Source organism: Gymnogyps californianus, chromosome 11 (assembly GCF_018139145.2).
Source record: "Gymnogyps californianus isolate 813 chromosome 11, ASM1813914v2, whole genome shotgun sequence".
NCBI classification, from domain to species: domain Eukaryota; kingdom Metazoa; phylum Chordata; class Aves; order Accipitriformes; family Cathartidae; genus Gymnogyps; species Gymnogyps californianus.
The window spans coordinates 15,628,808-15,646,178 of NC_059481.1; the positions used below are offsets into that span (position 1 = coordinate 15,628,808).

At 60.0% G+C, this 17,371-nt stretch overlaps 1 protein-coding gene across 3 annotated transcripts; it reads left to right on the forward strand.

The window, feature by feature from the left end:
* The first annotated feature begins 3,353 nt into the window (after window positions 1-3,353).
* MFGE8 (milk fat globule EGF and factor V/VIII domain containing) lies at window positions 3,354-14,502 on the forward strand. 3 transcript variants are annotated; one of them, XM_050903404.1, is made up of 10 exons: window positions 3,354-3,478; window positions 6,973-7,098; window positions 7,369-7,494; window positions 8,027-8,140; window positions 8,586-8,767; window positions 9,178-9,333; window positions 10,217-10,361; window positions 11,232-11,434; window positions 12,799-12,954; window positions 13,076-14,502. In XM_050903404.1, exons 1-10 carry the CDS (start codon window positions 3,406-3,408, stop codon window positions 13,217-13,219), a joined length of 1,425 nt encoding a protein of 474 aa, XP_050759361.1. In that variant the 5' UTR covers window positions 3,354-3,405; the 3' UTR covers window positions 13,220-14,502. The 3 variants fall into 3 exon arrangements, with proteins under 3 accessions (XP_050759361.1, XP_050759364.1, XP_050759362.1); XM_050903405.1 differs by having other exon boundaries at window positions 3,355-3,478; window positions 11,250-11,434; XM_050903407.1 differs by lacking the exon at window positions 6,973-7,098.
* The last annotated feature ends 2,869 nt before the right edge of the window (window positions 14,503-17,371 follow it).

Below are 17,371 nucleotides of genomic sequence, written 5' to 3' on the forward strand. Positions count from 1 at the left end.
CAGCTACATGCAAGGATTGTCCTGGCCAGTGGATGTATTCTGCAGCTGTTAGAAACCACGCGCTGGCATGCCAGCGGGCAATGACGCTGGCTGGGGCTGCAGGAGGTTAGAGATGCTGGCACCGAGCACTTGGTTATCCTGTTAGAGGGATTAGGAGCAGACTGGGGCTTAATCCTCTGCGACGGTGCCGCAGATTGCTTCTCCTTCCCGCTTGGAGTGGCTGACACGTGTGGCAGGACGGGAGGCTTGATCCCATGGGGCAGGAAGCCTTCCCAGGACCTGTGTTGTGGCCTGAACCACAACCTCAGGCTCTAGGAAAGAGCTGTACCTCTGAGGGATGGGGCTGGCTACCTCTGCCAGGGGTTTTTTTGGGCCCTCAATGCTGGGGTGAGGGAGGAAAACCATGTTGCAGGGAGGATTGTGGGAGCGTTTCGGGTGGGGAATCCCTCTGGGGTGTAACGGCTGCCTTTCTTTTGAGATAAATCTAAGCCAGCGAACTCCTTTATAGAACAGATAGCTGAAACAATAGGGGCTGCCACCCAAAAATGATCCATGCAAGGGCTGAGCGGGACTTTTCTGGGATTGGGGGGGTGTCATTGCTATCTGATGGCAGGGGGAGAGGTCCCGTGGGTCAGAGGTGAGTGTCTGGGAGGGAGTGGAGAGAAGGAACACGAAACCATGGTGATACCCGAGCCATCACTGCAAACTCATCAGCCGTGAGACGCACCCTGGCCAGTTTTATGGCAGATGGGGGCTTTATGCTTAAGCAAGGGGCAGGCCGTGTATTGTTTGCCTCCCCTGTTCATGGGAAAATACCTTTGTATAAGCTTGGAAATAAAGAGGATTGCATCAGAGAAATGCGCAGCCCCATCACCTATTTTCCTCTTTATCAGCCCAGCTACAGGAACCAGGATATCGGCTATCTGCACAGCTCAGAAAGGGTTACGGCACAGCAAAGCCTGGCAGATCTCCATGCAGAAGAAACCAAACCCAGTGGTAAATCCTGCTATAACAAGGCCTAAGTAGTCCCTGCAGAAGGGAGTGAAATTATGCCTGACCTTCGACCTACCCAACTCTTTCAAGTAGAGCCATCCCTTGCGAAAACTTGGCGGCTATGAACCTGGGGTGTGGTGTTTGCCTGTGGGGGCTGTCTCCATTCCTCGCCGCTTCCCTGTCCTTGACAGGTTGCTCCTCTCTCTTCTCTTGTCTCCCATAGCCAGAGCTTCCCTCTTCCAGCTGGGACAGCACGGGCTCTTCCCAACCCCGGTTTCTCATTGGGATCCCCTGCTCCATCGCAGGTCTCCATTCAAAAAGCCACTGGTGCCTCCAGGAAGCGCTGTCCCTACGGAGAGCATAGCTCCGCCTGGCCTCCACCACTCGCTTTTGAATATCCTTTCCCATGCACATTCCTTGGGACATCGGCATTCGTGCCCCCGGGGACAGAAGGAAAACACTTTGCTTTCTGTTTGTAGAGAGGCTGATGATTTTTCTGCAGCTCCCTCTGGATCTTGCATCCTCTCTGAGACCAATCCAGGCAGCAGCCCCTCAAGAGGCCGAACAAACAACCTTGTCCTAGTTGCTTGTGCACAGGCCTGGGAATCTTGCCCTGCGCTCTCCTCCTCCTGACCTTGTTTTCCTCTGAACACCACAGCAGTAATTACCCTGAGGTTGCAGGGTTATTCGAAAGCAAGTACTGTGTCTTGTCTGCTCCCTCCTTTCCAGCCGCTGTTTCTCCCTACGCTGGAGTTAAACTCTGCCTGGAGTTTCCTTTGTGTTGCTATTAATTGAAGGAAACACCACCAGCAAGGGTGGTGGGTCTGGGTGAGAATACGTGTCCAGCTCCCTGTGTTCCTCATGCCCTGGTGCTCCGGCAATGCCACCAACAGCCAAATTGCCGGCGCACCAAGGCAGCTGGACCTGCCGGCAGGTCTGTCCCTGGGGTGTTGCTCCCAGTCTGGGTGCTCTCATGGGCACTGGTTGACCGCATCCAAGAAAAGCATTAGCTGGACGCTGGAGTGGAGATCGAACAGGAGGTGGAAAGACTGGTCAAAGTGCATGGCGTGCGGCTGGGCTGCCCAGCTTGCTGCTGGCTGAGGTGGCCGCATTGCCAAAGCCAGAAATGTAGCAACACTTGGGCAGAGTCAACATGTAAATATGAGCAGCCAAAGTGTCTGAGGTGGGTTAGTTAATGCTGAAATGGAGGGTTTTGCAAGAAGAGATAAAATCAGCTTCATGTTTAGGAGGAGGGCTTGGAGTGGATTTCCAGTGCAGGGTCAAATGATCCAGCATTCCCGTACTGTGCCGTTCTCTTTTCCAAAGCATTTGCTGCTGAATATGAATTTAGCCTGAATATGAATTTAGCCTGAATATGCTTTAGCCCAATGGTTTCTGCCTTCCAGGGCAGAGCTCCCCACATGGCACCAGCGCCTCTTGAGAGCACAGCTGGGCTTTTCCAGCCCTTGGCAGCCGGGCACAGCTCAAAGAGGAGCTTGTTTGTGGCTGAACCACCAGACTTGTGGCATGGTGCTTTGGGCAGAGAGCTGTTGTCCCTCCCCAATCCCTTTCCAGTGCCCATGCGACCTGGCTGCAAGCTGTTTACCTTGATGCTGGTTAGGAGGAGCTTGGGAAAACCTTGTGCCGCTGGCATGCTGGGTGCCGAGGGTGGCACGGGGCGCTCATGCGTGCCCTGTCCCGGCAGAGGGGAAGCCCTCTCCACCTTTCACCCCACCCAGGGAGAGAAAAGTGGGGTTTCTGCTGCAAAACAGCTCTTCCTCCTGCCAAGTGCTGGCAGCCCCCAGTGAATCCCGGTCCAGCTCTGCACCCCTCTGCCTGCCAGCCAGGGCCGGGAGCCACGGGCACTGCCAGGCTCAGGAAGTCCCCAGCGGCCACCCGAGGGCCAAGGTCTGGCGTGGGGCGAGCCGGCGAACCTCCCGCACCCAGAGCACCATCAGTGTGCCGTGGTTGCTCTCGCTTCCAGGCCGCTAATTTTAACACCTTTGGCTGTGAGGCCAGTCTCCCAACGCTGCCTCTCGCCCTCCTGCCGCCTGCCTGCACCCCGGGGTGGCTGGGCTACTCCCTTTGCTGCCTGCGCCCCCCTCTGCTACCTGCACACCTCCCCCCCGGCTGCCTGCACCTCCCTTGCTGCCGGCATCCCCCGCCTCCCCAGCCCGCAGCCCCCTCCCGCTCCCCGGCGGGGGCTCTCCGGGGGGGGGGGGGGCGACCCGCGGGTCACCCTCTGCCCGGCGCGGCGGGGCCGGTCCCCGCCCCGGGGGCGGGCGGCGGAGCACGTGGGGCCGCGCCGGGCCGGGCTGAGTCACTCCCCGCCCCGAGCGCCGCGGCGGAGCGGAGCGGAGCGGCTCGGCGCGGCTCGGCACGGCTCCGCGGCACGGCTCCACGGGGCGCAGCATGAAGGTGGCGAGGTGGTGGCGGGTGCTGCTCTGCCTGGGGCTGGGGCTCTCGCTGCTCCTGGTCGTGGCCGGTGAGTGCCAGGGTGCCGGGGAGCCGGGGATCAGGGGGGCCAGGGAGCCCGGGGTGCCGGGGATCAGGGGTGCCAGCGAGTCCGGGGTGACGGGGAGCCGGGGTGCAGGGGATCCGCGGTGCAGGGGAGCCCGGGGTGCAGGGGATCCGGAGTGCGGGGGATCCAGGGTGCCAGGGAGCCCGGGGTGCTGGGCATCCGGAGTGCAAGGGATCCAGCGTGCAGGGGATCCAGGGCGCAGGGTTGTCCGGTGTGCAGGGGATCCGGGGTGCAGGGGAGCCCGAGGTGCAGGGGATCTGGGGTGCAGGGGATCCGGGGTGCGGAGTGAGAGGATCTGGGGTGCAGGGTGAGAGGGTCCGGGCTGCCGTGTGCGGGGTGCAGGGGTGGCGAGTGAGAGGGTGCACAGCCCCCAGGGCTGCTGCTGCAGGAGCAGAGGAGCTCAGGTCCACAGCCCCGTCCTTGCTCCCGAGCCGGGAATAGCTCAGCCGGGCTGTCCCGTGCTTTCCCGTGCTTTCAGGCTTAGATAACCGTGCCTGCGATGTAAACAGCTTCCCCGGGACCGCCTGGCACAGCGCGCCTGGCAGGCCTGGCCAGGGGAACTGGAGGGAGAAGCAGCTCCATCGTTGCCCTGTGGGTCATGCCTGGGGTGGTTGACTCCAAAAGGGATGGGCGAGACCAGGGAAAAGGGAAGCAAAGCCCAAGCGCGGGCTCTGGGCCAGGGGACGAAGGGCAGCAGGAAGGTGTGCTGTGAGGAAGGCCTTGTTTGTGCGCGCTCTCCCTGGGCAGAGGTGCCCATTTTGCCCTCGTGAGACAGGCTTGACCCGACCTCCCCCAGCCTCGCTGGGATGAGCCGTCCCAGTTTTCGGAGGATGTTATTTTTGCCTTCCAGCCAGCCTGTGGGTTCATATAAGCAAACATTTCCAAAAGCGGTGGCTGATCTTTGTTGCCTTGGTTCCTGACTGTCCAGCCTGTGACAGCTCTGTCCCTGACCGGAGAAAAATGCGTGTGGGGAGGATGGAGATGCTGAACTGCTCCGAAACCAGGCCTGAAACAGCCAAGAAATAGGAGCATCCAAAACTAATTGCCACAGTGGAAAATGTGACCCGTGTGCCTCCCTGCCAAGCAGGGGGCTGGCTAGCGAGACCCACCATGTAAGGGATTATTCCTGGGAGGGGATAAAAGGGAGTCCAGTTACTTGGGATAATTAAAGTATAAAACTGGGACCCCTTCTGTCCCAACTGTGGGAGGAGCCCTTGCTCCTTTGCTGCTGTGTCCCACCCCAGAAACTCCTGCGTCAGAGGAAGCGCGGATGCTGGGGAGTACACGTTCGTTGGCGCTCCGTGCCTGGGGAAGCAGCCGGCTCCCGCTGCTGAACAGAAGCAGCTCTGTCCACAGGGCCTTGGCCAGCTGCCGGGAGAGATCCTCGGGATGGGGCGGCTGGATGTGCCCGAGACCTGCGGAGGGGCGTGGGGCAAAGGCATCCCCGCGTATCAGTACGAGCTCTCTCCTCCCATGCTGTAGCTCATGGCAGTGCATTGATGGAGCATGAGGTCATGCAGAACAGGCTCGGCAGCGCAGGCAGCAACTTGAACTGGTGCCCAAGTTTTTGTGCCTCCTGAGGCTGGGCTAAGGGAGCTACAGCATCTTTTCAGAAACCTTCATATAACATTGGCCTGTCTGCCACCAGTGTGTACCCTACAGATGTGGAGTGTCAGGAAGAGTAGGATTAACTCAAAGGAGCCCTGCTATTAAAAGACTAATGAGTAGGAGCTCTCTACGTAGTAGCTTAGGCTAATGAGAGCCGTGCTGTTTGGTGTGGGTCTGGCAGCGAGCCCTCAGCTTATTAACTTCCACCTTCTCCAGGGCATGCAGGTAATGGGGGGTTATTCCTGGGTCTCCACCTGAGTTCCGCCCTTGTTCTGACTCCTGCAGCATGGCAGAGAAGAGCCTGGCATTGAGGGATGTGCTGTCCCAGCACTTGGTGAGGAGTTATTGAGGCTTTCAGCCACATCTGTGGGAATCTGTTCTAGGTTTATGGAGAGTGTTGCCGTCTTGCAGCTCTTGGGGCAGAATAAATTGAGGGTGGGAGGAATTGCAGCCCGGCTCTTGCAATCTGATTCAGCACTGCAGTGGGGAGCAGAAGGTTGATGGATGTGGTGGGTTGACCTCAGCTGGTTGTCAGGTGCCCACCCAGACGCTCCCTCACTCCTGCCTCTCAGCAGGACAGGGGGGAGAAAAGAAGATGAAAAAGCTCCAGCATGAGTCCTTCCCATGGGCTGCAGTTCTTCATGAACTGCTCCAGTGTGGGTCCTTTCCGTGGGGTACAGCCCATCAGGAACAGACTGCTCTGGTGTGGAGTCCTCCATGGACTGCAGTGTGGATATCTGCTCCGGTGTGATCCTCCACAGGCTCCAGGGAGACAACCTGCTTCACCATGGTCTTCTCCACAGGTTGCAGGGGGACAACCTGCTTCACCATGGTATTCACCAGGGGCTGCAGGGGAATCCCTGCTCCGGAGCCTGGAGCACCTCCTCCCCCTCCTTCTTCTCTGCCCAGGGTGTCTGCAGGGCTGTTTCTCTCACATTTTTCTCGCTCCTCTCCCACAGCGGCTGCACAGCTTTTTTTACCTTATCTTATGTATATTATCACAGAGGCAACATGAGTGTCGGTGATGGGCTCAGCTTTGGGCAGCAGTGTGTCTGTTTTGGAGTTGGCTGGGACTGGCTGTCTCCAACGTGGGGGCAGCTCCTAGTGTCTTCTTGCAGAAGGCATCCTTGCAGCCCCCTGCCACCACCACCTCGCCACGTAAACCCAATACCATGGGAGATGCTGGAGGTGGATGAACAGGCAGGGAAGATGGTGCAGCCCCACCAGTTCCCCGGGAGAACCTGCCTGTGGGCTGGGGCTGCCTTGTGGGAGGCTGCTCGGAGAGTGATGGGGGTCTTGCAGGCATCGTGCAGGGATGGATCCTGTGCTCCCTCCTCACATGTCTCCAACATCTGAGAACCGAGGCATGCGGGCTCCCTCTACGATGATTTTTTTTTGGTCTTATGAGTACTAACTTCCATTAACAAAACCAAGCAATGGGACCAACCCCATTCCCTTGAATAATCCTGTCCTGCTCATGCCCGAACGAGCCCCAGCCTGGCCACCCCCACTTCCCAGCCAAGTGGCAGAAACATTTGATGCACCAAAACCCTGGGTTTCCCCTGGCTTTGGTTTGACGTGCAGGCTCTGGTAAACCCCTTTTTTAATGTGCCAGAGCAGGGCAGGTCCTGGCCGCTCACTCATGCTCCTGGTCTCAACCATCGCTCTTGAATGCCGGCGATCCTGTGCAGGATACGGCAGCCAGTCCCTGCTGGATGCTCCCCGCCCCACAGCATCCACAGGGGAGCAGTTCCTGCTGTCGAGCCGGGATGCCTCCATGTGCATCCGTGGGGCTCTGGTGGATGCCCACCTTAGGGATGGCTTGCAGTGACATGCGGCTTTGCTTCCAGGTGACTTCTGTGACGTGAACCACTGTCAGAATGGGGGCACCTGCCTGACCGGGATTAATGAGACCCCCTTCTTCTGCATCTGCCCTGAGGGCTACATTGGGATTGACTGCAATGAGACGGAAAAAGGTGAGGGGCTGACCCCCTCATGGGTGCTCCGTGAAGGCCAGAAGCCTTGCAGTGTGGCAGCGTGCCCTTGTCATGGCCCTACACCACTGGCCCTGGGGTCTGGTCCTGGGGTCCAGCCCTGCTGATGGGCACACAGAGCAGAGATCCAAGCAGGGATGCGGTGACCTTCATCACTTGGGGGGAATGCAATGACTTTGGGGAGTGACAGCCAACTGGATGCTCTTATTTTCCACCTGTGCCCATATGACAGCCCTTCTTCCCCTTCCCCAGGCCCCTGCCACCCCAACCCTTGCCACAACAACGGTGAGTGCCAGCTGGTCCCGAACCGGGGGGACGTCTTCACCGACTACATCTGCAAGTGCCCCGCGGGGTATGATGGGGTGCACTGCCAGAACAGTGAGTACAGTGGGGTGGCAGGGTTGGGGGGGGCTACTCTGCTGCTAAGGGCTTGGGGATCCCCTGGGCAGCACTTGGAGGGGACAACTGGGCAGTGTTTGCAGCTGTGGCTGCGTCAGGCACTGGGCTCTGTTGGGGGCTGCAAGCTGATTTGGACCTTGCAGGGTGGAGGAAAGGACCGTGGCATGGGGACACAGCAGTGTCTGAGCTTTGCTCTGCATCTCTGGAGGGGACACAGTGCCTCGAGTAATGGGACAAGGGGTGCCTCGAGGCTCAGCCTGCTCCACACAAGCTTCTAGCCTTGCTGTGGCTGCGTGTCCCAAAGCACCTGCGTGGCTGCGGTCAGCGGGGACAAGGCTTAGGTGGCTCCTTGGGTTAGAGCTTCAACCCGTGCCACTGTATCTGCAGGAACGCTGCCGTGGTCCTTACTCAGGCGATGCCTCTTCCCTCTTATTGCTGCACTGAATGAGGGGTCTTCTCCCCGGGACTGGCTTTGGGGTCACCTCCTGAGCTCCCCCACTCTGTCTCCTAGACAAGAACGAGTGCTACTCCCAGCCTTGCAAAAATGGAGGCACCTGCCTGGACCTGGACGGTGACTACGCCTGCAAGTGTCCTTCTCCATTCTTGGGGAAGACCTGCCACGTCCGTAAGTCCCTGCCACCAACTGTACAGAAATCCCTTTCCTCCCTGTTCCTCACTGCCGTGTCCCTCATTGCCAGCGTGTCCCGGAGAGATCTCACTAGCTGGTTTAGGGGATCTGGAGGGCAGCAGTGAGTGCCTGTGTGCCAGCTGCCCTTGGAGCCAGCAAGCTTGGTCCTGATGGAGGGAGCATCCCTGGGAAGATGCCATCTCCTCCCTAGGAGGGCCCCAGAGCAGCACTTTCCCCCTTCAGACCTCCATGCTGTGAGAGGGGCTGATGGAGGGTGTGGTTTAGGCTGAAGGCTGGAGAGGGGGGGAACACCTGAGGGACAGGCAGGTCCTAGCACTGGCCTCCATCTCCTGCCCTGTCCCCAGACAAGAGGCAAATGACCTCCCGGTTTTGCTCCCTGGTCACTGTTTCTCTTTGGTGCTGACGTCCCCACTGCCCCCAGGCTGTGCTGTTCTCCTGGGCATGGAAGGAGGAGCCATCTCTGATGCCCAGCTCTCTGCATCCTCCGTCTACTATGGCTTCCTTGGCCTCCAGCGCTGGGGGCCAGAGCTCGCCCGCCTCAACAACCACGGCATCGTCAACGCCTGGACCTCCAGCAACTATGACAAGAGCCCCTGGATCCAGGTACCCGTGGCAGGACTGGGAGCACCGGTGTAGCAGGCAGCCCTGGTAGCCATGGCTGGTGTTACTGGGCTGCTCTCGTGGGATTTCTCTGCTTCTGGTGGCAACAGCAGGGCTAAATTGCTGCAGCAGGGTGCCACCCAGGGGCATCTTGTGATGTGCCTGGAGAAGGCAGGGTCCCTGAGGGGGAAGATGGGGACCTAGGAAGGCAATCCCCCCTTCTCTGCCCACCCTCGGATGCGAGGCTGGAGGGATGGAGGACTTTCGTCCCGAGGAAGTCACAGCGCTCTGGGCAGCCCCTTTCCTGGTCCTGATGCTGAGCGTAAGCCCACCCTCCCAGGCAGGCTCAGCGGCGCTGGTGGGCGCAGGAGCTGTGCACCTCATCCGCACTCGCGCTGTCCTCTCCCCCTCAGGCCAACCTGCTGCGGAAGATGCGGCTGAGCGGGATCATCACGCAAGGCGCTCGCCGCGTGGGCCAGCCGGAGTATGTCCGCGCCTACAAAGTCGCCTACAGCCTGGATGGGCGGGAGTTCACCTTCTGCAAGGACGAAAAGCAGGACACAGACAAGGTGGGCTGCGATGCTCAACGCAGGGGCCGTGCCAGCACCCCCCACCCAGCGGTGCTGCGGGCGCTGGGGTGGCTGTGAGCTGCATCCCAAACTGTCCCCATGTTTGGGAAAGTGCTTTTGACCTGGGTCGAAGCCACGTTGGGAACTGTCCTTGCAGTGAGACAGCACAGGTGGTTCCAACGCTGGGCAGCGCTCTCTGGCTCGGTTTAATTGACCATAATAAGCGTAACCACAGAAGCAGCGCTGACTTATTTAGGTCATTCAGATAATATCTTTATCGCTGACACACTGTGGGAACTGGGCATGGTCTGGAAGTGCTAGTGAACGGCTTACGCAGCTTGGTGCTAGGTCTGCACCAAGCATGAGCCGACAGTGTGTCTCACTCTCAAAGCAGGAATACTCATTGATCGCAGCGCTCTCCACCCTCTGTTTTTCATGGCAAGTATCTCCTGGTTGTTTTTTGAGCATCCAGGGAATGGCTGGGAGTGTCTGCCTTGCTTTAAAAAAAAGAAAAGTTTCTCTTGTTTCTGCAGTGGTGGAAAAAATGCATGAAAACATGACCTGACTCTGTTTATCATGTTACAAAGAAAGAAGCGAGCCACCTCTCTGCTTGTCACGATTTGAGGAGCGTTGCCGTAGTGGGAGGGAGCGGGTGTTGCTGCCTGTGTAGCTCCGTGGGGCGAGGATGGAGCAGGGAGTGTTGCAAAGCTCCATCGAGAGTGTTGGAGCTGCTGCAAGGTCATGCACCAGGGCATGAAAGCAGAGCCCAGCTTCCCCTGCTCTTGCCATTTGCGGTGGCGAGGTCCGTCCGTCTGCTGGGCAAGGGATTTCATGCACAAGGCTGCGGGAGAGCTGGAGCACTCAGGCCTGCTTGCCGTTGCAGGTTTTCCAGGGGAATGTGGACTACGGCACCATGCAGACCAACATGTTCAACCCTCCCATCACCGCCCAGTTCATCCGCATCTACCCCGTGATGTGCCGCCGCGCCTGCACGCTGCGCTTTGAACTTATCGGCTGCGAGATGAACGGTAAATGTCGGTGGCTCTCCCCTCCCCAGGGACCGCACGGCGGGGGGTGACACGGGGCAGGGCATTGCCCCTTGTACTGGTTCTGATCCCCCGGGACAGGGGATTTGTCAGCGCTTGTTTTTCCTCACACCGGCTACGTGATGCCTGGAAATACCCACGGGTGCCTTTGGGGAGCACAAGCCGTTAATCCCACCAGCTCAGCCGGGCTCGAGCTGGATTCTCACGCTGCTAACATCTTCTTCCCAAGCCGGGGTTTTTTATTGTGCTCCCTCCCTGTCTGAGCTGTGAACCGGCTGCTTTTCCTGCTGGAGAGCTTGAAAAGCACCGCAGGATCAAAGTCCTCTGGGAAACGTGAGGGATGATTAGCCTGAGCCCTTTCCCTGTGCCTCCCGCATTCCTGCCCTGCGGCACATCCCCGGCAGCCGAGCGGGACCTGCGTGCCGGGGTGAGAGTGGGGCGCCGTGGGGGCTTGGGTCGTGTCCTGCTGCTGCGTGGGTGCGGTGCCAGCTGTGCTTTCAGCTGGGGATGTCTTTGCATTGCTCTCTTCACCTGTGAAAGCATCCTGTGCCTCCTGCCAAAGCTGTCTGTTTTCTGGGGCTGGGCTGTGCCGCGGGGACATCCATGTGTCCCTGCAGCAGGAGGCACTGTGAGCCAGGGAATAGCTGGGAGCTAAAAATCCCAGGAAAAGGCAAGCCGCCTGCGACCCTGCGCCTCTGCTGAGCCTTTCCCTGCCTGGCCCTGACTGCCGCTCCAGGCAGTGGAAACGTGGGAACGTGGGGATGGCGCCTGCCAGGGCTGTGGCGTTTTTTACTCGCGACGGTGCCGTGGACTCTTTCCTTTTCACTGCCTGTATAAACCGTTGTGTTACAGTGTATTTCAACACGGCAGGTTGCTCGGAGCCTCTGGGCATGAAATCCCGCCTGATCTCCGACCAGCAGATCACAGCCTCCAGCGTCTTCAAGACCTGGGGCATCGACGCCTTTACCTGGCACCCCCATTATGCTCGCCTGGACAAGACGGGCAAAACCAATGCCTGGACAGCACTCCACAACGGCCAGTCCGAGTGGCTGCAGGTCGGTCTCCGTGCCCTCCCTTTGTAATCTCATTTCTCCTCCCCAGCTCCTCCAGCTGTGCCCCGGGGCCACCTCCTGTGCCTGGGGCCACCTCCTGTGCTGGGGTGGCTGGAAGCAGGACGGACACAACGGGAGAGGCCAGGCAGAGCCGCCAGGACGGTGCGGCCGGAGCCTTCCCGTGGGGCATGTAGCCCGGCAGCGCTTTCGCTGAGCTGGGATCGCAGGGGCAGGTCAGGATGGGGCCGCAGCCACCGGTTTTAACAGTGATGCTGGAGCTCTGGGTGAGAAACATCAGTGCCTGTAGGGACAGGGTGGTACCATCTCCGCAGACCTTCTTGTGGGGTGCACCGAGCCCACAGCACCCCAGTTCTGCATCATCCCCTTGGGAAGCGCCATCCCAGCCTGGGGTGACCGTCCCACGACCCTCTGGCTGCCCGGAACACTGTGTTTCTGTTTTGCAGGAAAAAATCAGGTTTGCTTTTCTCTTCCCAGTCTGGAATGGGAACAAATAGTTTTGAAATTTCCTTCTCAGTTTCCTTTCCTCCCCTGTTTTTATACTTTTCACATGATTTCATGACATAATAGGACAAAGCAGTTTAGATATTTGCCTTACTTCTTATTTTGGGAAATGATTAAAAGCAGCTGCTTCGTGGCCCTAAATAAACCAGCTTATCAAGATGTCTGCTGATGGGGTCGGGATGACACACTGCGGGCTGTCACACTGCAGGCTGCCTGTTTGTGTACATGTGTATAGATTTACGTGTATACTCATATATATACACATATATGTGTATATGTATAGCTAGTACTGCCCTCGACAAGCATAAAATAGGAACTAAATTAAGGAGACTTTCAGCTCATCTGCTGGTTTACTCTGTAGCGTGCCAGCAGCAGTAGCGCTGTGTGGCAGAGCAAAGAGAATAGAAACCATCTCACTTACAACCCAAATGTCAGACTGCGCTGAACTGCATATTTTCTCAGCCAGAATCACTTTCCAGTGGAAATGCCTTTCCTCCGGGAATCCTTTATTTTTTTTTGAATTGAGATTTTTTGCTGTCATTCCCACATTGACCTTTTCAGCAAAAAATGTTGAGGTGGCAGCGGTGGGGAAGGGAGCTGAGACGGTGGGGTTTGCGTCCTGCTTTGGGTTGCTTCAAGGGATGCTGTGAGTGTTAAAGGGTCAAATGTTTCACAGTAGTGTTTTATTAGTCACTCTGGCATTGGGGTGGGGGTCGAGCAGTGTTTTCTCCATTCTTGACCCCTGAGGGCCAGCATGCCCTGGCTGCCTCCGGGACACGCAGGATGCTCTGGGGTGGGAGCACCGCTCCTGCGAGGAGCCTTGATGAGCCTTCTTTCTGTGCCAGATCGACCTCAGGGACCAGAAGAAGGTGACGGGCATCATCACGCAAGGAGCCCGCGACTTTGGGCACATCCAATACGTGGCAGCCTACAAGGTGGCCTACAGCGACAACGGCACATCTTGGACCCTCTACCGGGATGGCCAGACAAACAGCACCAAGGTGTGTGGGGCAAGGCAAGGTGGGCAGCGACCTCCCAGGGCTTGGGGATGCTGCTGTAGGGAGGGAGAGGATGGTGGTGGGGAGGTCCCGGCAGTGCTGACACCCACCTTTCCTCCCCTAGATCTTCCACGGTAACAGCGACAACTACTCACACAAGAAGAACGTGTTCGACGTGCCCTTCTATGCCCGCTTCATCCGCATCCTGCCCGTGGCCTGGCACAACCGCATCACCCTGCGCGTGGAGCTGCTGGGTTGCGACGAGTAGGCGCCCGGGGAGGAAGGACGGGGCTGCTCTTCCCCGCCGCCTGGCCCGCGCCCTGCCCGCCCCTGCCCACTCCTGCTCTGACCTCACACCCCCCTCTCCATGTCCCCAAACTCGGGAGGTGGCCGGGAGGGCTCCCCTGCCCTGCATTGGCGCTGGGGCCACAGCACTGCACTTTATGGGGCCCTTGCAGGTGGGATGTGGGGACGGCTTCTGCCCTTTCGCCCCGCTAGCCAGGGGTGAGACCCCCTCCTGCAACCAGGGCCTGGCTGGGGGACCCTCTCCTGCAACTGGGGCTTCCTTGGGGGACCCCATCCTGCAAATGGGGCTTTGCTGGGGGACCCTGTCCTGCAACCAGGGCTTGGCTGCATCCTCCCAGCTAAACCTGGAGACAAATTTTCTCCCCCTTTTTGCTTCTGCTTCCAGCAGAGAGGCTGCAGCCAGCAGCAGTCCCCTGCCTGCACTGGGGCTTGGAGCTCAGCAGTTTTGGGGGGCTTAGGGCAGGCACCCCGGGCTCGCAGCCTCCGATGTCCCTCCTGCTCCCTGCACGGCTGCAAGCAGGGGCTCTGAAAAACCTACTCGGCTGTTGTCCCCTGCCCGTTTTGCCAGGCCCTGGGTCTCCTTGCCTGTGGTGTCAGCGCCGCATAGTGTGAGGAGAGTGATGAGACAGCTCCTATCAAGAGCCACCGGGTCCCCATTGCTGGTGGCTCTACCCGCTGGGCGCTCTCGGCAGGCGCTGCCCATGCCCCTTCCTGGGGTGCCGGCTCCAGCGTCCTCCGAGTCTCAGCATTGCTGCCATCCCCACCTTACTGCATTTTGGGGTGCCTGGAGGTCCCTTGTCCCCAGAGCCAAGCAGCGACCAGGGGGGCTGCAATCTGGTAGTGGGGGAGAGATGGTTTGTAGCCACAAGGGTGCAGAGAAAAGATGGCAAAGGTGGTGGTTAAAACACCCAAATGCAGTAGGCAGAGAGCTGTGCCATGACCCTTTTTGTAACCTGATTTTTTCCCTTTCTGTGGGGTGGAGGGGAGCCTCTTGCAATGCTCGAGCCCTCGGGATTAGCAGTAGGAGATGAGCGAGACCCGGCACCGGCAAGCGGGGGTGCGGGCAGGGTGTCCGGGCAGCGGCGCCGGCGGCGATGCTTCCCCTGCCTGCTGGGATGCGAAGTGGCCGTGGAGCTGGGCCGGCGGCGGGTTCGCTTTGGCAAGCGCCAAGGAAGCCCGGGTGGGATGGCGGCGGCGGCCCCACTCCGGGGTGTCTCTGACAGTATTAAAACCAGCTGAAACATAGGGGCTGTTGGCTCGGCTGCTCTGTCCCTCCCCAGGAGCCACCTCCCAAAGCCCGGCAGGTCTGGCGATCTCCCAGGATCCCCTCTGAGCCCCCCTGGCTCCTCCATCCCAGGGGGCTGCCAGCTGCCGTGCTGACCCCACACCTCTCCTGCTTTCACACACCCTCCTAGCTCCCTTCCCTGCCCAAAAAACAAGGTATCAGGGCTTTGTGCATCTTCCCTGCTGCCTCCGCCCCATCGCAGCTGCCAGAGCCTGTGCTCACAGCTGGCCAAGCACGGTGGGATGGGACTTGGGGAGGGGAAGCCGCTATCAGCGCCCCACGCCCTGCGTCTCCTCCTTTGGCTTTGATCCTGGAGCAAATCCCCCAGCTTGGAGCAAAACCGGCTCTTACACCCCAGCGTGCTCCCAGGGCTGGAGGGAGCTGTGGATTTTGCCAGGACTGCCCGCGGGGATGCTCCCAGCAGATCCCCCCTGGGCAGGGTGGGGGAGTGGACGCTGCTGGAGCAGCATCCCCCTGCATCGAGAGCGGGGTCCCTGGTAGGGAAGGAGCACTGGGGTGAACACTGCAGAGGAGCTTTGCTCATCTTCCACCACGCTGGGCAGGGACCCCTGAGGTTGGCATGAATGGCCCAGGGCCACCTGCATCCCAGCACAGCTCTCCATCCCCGCAGCTCCGGACAACCTCCATGCACCTTCCTGCTGCCAGCAGTGCCCTGCTTGGCCATGCATCCCCTCCCCGGGCCCTGCCCACAGGAGGTGGGCTCCTACCTGGCCCCGTGGGTGCCAGCCCTGCGCACCAGAGGGGCTGGGGGGGCTGCTTGCAGAGACCGGGCTGAATTCATTGTGGCTGCGGCTGCTTGGTGACAAAGAGCAGCGACAGCTAGAGCTGGGGACAGGGCGGGGGACAGTCAGCCTGGTTCACCTACAGACATGCCACCCTTATCGCCGGGAAGCTGGGGCAGAGATAAGAGCAGCTTGCTCCAAGTCCAGCCAAGACAGCCCCGAGCCGGGGGCACGGCAAAGGCTCCATGGGGAGGGTGACGGGAGCACATGCCGCGTGTCAGAGCAGGGGACACATCCTCAGTGCCTGGCCACTGCTTTCCTCTGCCTGTTGCCACCCCCCAGGCGACCCCTCTGACGGATGCTGAGCCGCTTCCCAGCTCTGCGGTGTTTCCTTCCTCCTCCGGAGCCCCAGGACGGAGGCATTGGTGAGGGCCAGGGCGCCTTCCACGCCATGCACAGCCCGTCACGACTTGTCCCCATCCCTCGGATGCTCTTCCTGGATGCGGCTGGGTTGCTGGGGCAGCAGGAAGGCTGGGAGGGCCGGCACGCTGTGGCCACGGCACCCCGCTGCCTGCTGACTCGGCTGCCGGTGCTGCCAGCTGCCTGCGAGCCGGTTCCTCAGGAAGCAGCCGTCGGGGAGAGCATCCTCTCGCCTCCACCCGGAAAGCCCAGCACAGATCACAGCCTCCTCCATCCCACCAGGAACATGGGTTTTCCTCCCCAGTTTGAGCCTTGGGCAACAGATTCCCTCTGGAATCGTCCTGCGCAAGCAGCATTTCAGGGAGAAGTCTCTCCAGTGGGACCATGGCAGAGCTGTCAGCTGCCGGGTTTGAGGCGGGGAAGACAGAGATGACATTTTTGTGGCTCCCGTTCAACCAAAAGCTCAGCCAGCCCTAAACACGTGCCCTAAACACGTGCTCCCGGGTCAGAGCTACCCTGACCCTGCGCAGCCTCGCTCACCCTGAAACCTGCAGTCCCACCCAGGGTTGCCCTCAGGGAGCAGAAAACAAATCTGGGATCATCCCTGAAGCTCCAAAAATAGGGTGAGAGGCGGGAGGGAGCAAAGGGGATTCCTCCTTCCTTGGGGGGCTGCTGGTGGCCGGATCCTTCCCCATGCCGCCTGCTCCCCAGGAGGTGGAGAGCATTGGCGGCCACATCCAGACAAGAGCCGTGGCCGAACGTGAGACATGAGCTGTTGCTGAAAAGAAGTGCACAAAAGCATCCCTCTCCCCTTTCCTGCCGCTGCTCCCCTCCTCGGGCTGGGCAGAGGATGGTTCCCGGCAGGCGCCGCGGTGCAGGCGGCGCAGGCAGCACAGGGCACCGTGTGGCTTGTTCCTCGGCTCTGAAACAATGGGGTGGCCACACCAAGGAGCAGCGTGCCCCGACGGGGCTGTCCGTCTGTCTGCACAGCCGGGGGGGTAGAGGGAACCATCCTGATCGCTGGCTCACTGGGACACGGAATACTTGGGCAAGCAACTGCAGGGGGGCACCGGTGGCTGGGATGCAGACGGGATGCGGCCGGGATGCGAATGGGATGCAGCTGGGATGCAGCCGGGACACCATCCCACCACCTCCTCCAGCCATGGAGCAGGGCTAGGGGGACCAGGGACCCTTGGCTGGGATGCAGGCAGCACAGTGGCCCCGCACTGCCATGCCGGGAGATGTAATCGCCCCTCCATTGTGGGCTGTGGAGCAGCCTGCTCCGGGCAGGCAAGCAGGCAGTGTGCCCGGCCGTCACGCTCCCGCATCCCTGGGAAGCCTGGCCCCGCTGTGTCCCTCTTTGGGGAGGGCTGGCGGGCCCTGATGGGTGGGTGTGCAGGGAAAAGGAGAGCAAGGAAGAGCAGTGCCTCCAGACCCTGGGTCCCACAGCCATCCCCGGTTGGGGCTTCCCACGGTGGACAGGGGCTGCCGGGCTGGCGCTGGCGGCAGATAACGCTGTTTCCGTGCCAGCTGCTGCCTATCAGTGTAGTGGTGACGGGCAGACAAGATTGCACCCCGAGCATGCCGTGCTGAGGGGCCGTCAGGAAGGGGTCCCAGCCCCCTTCACCCCACAGCCAGCCCCGGGGCGGTTTATTTTTGCACAAGT

Excerpts from the sequence above, each read along its gene's own strand:
- MFGE8 (XM_050903404.1), top strand. The coding sequence starts at position 3,406 with ATGAAGGTGGCGAGGTGGTGGCGGGTGCTGCTCTGCCTGGGGCTGGGG. Across the intron at positions 3,479-6,972 it reads GCTGCTCCTGGTCGTGGCCG|GTGACTTCTGTGACGTGAAC; the intron begins GTGAGTGCCAGG and ends CTTTGCTTCCAG. Across the intron at positions 11,435-12,798 it reads GCCAGTCCGAGTGGCTGCAG|ATCGACCTCAGGGACCAGAA; the intron begins GTCGGTCTCCGT and ends TTTCTGTGCCAG.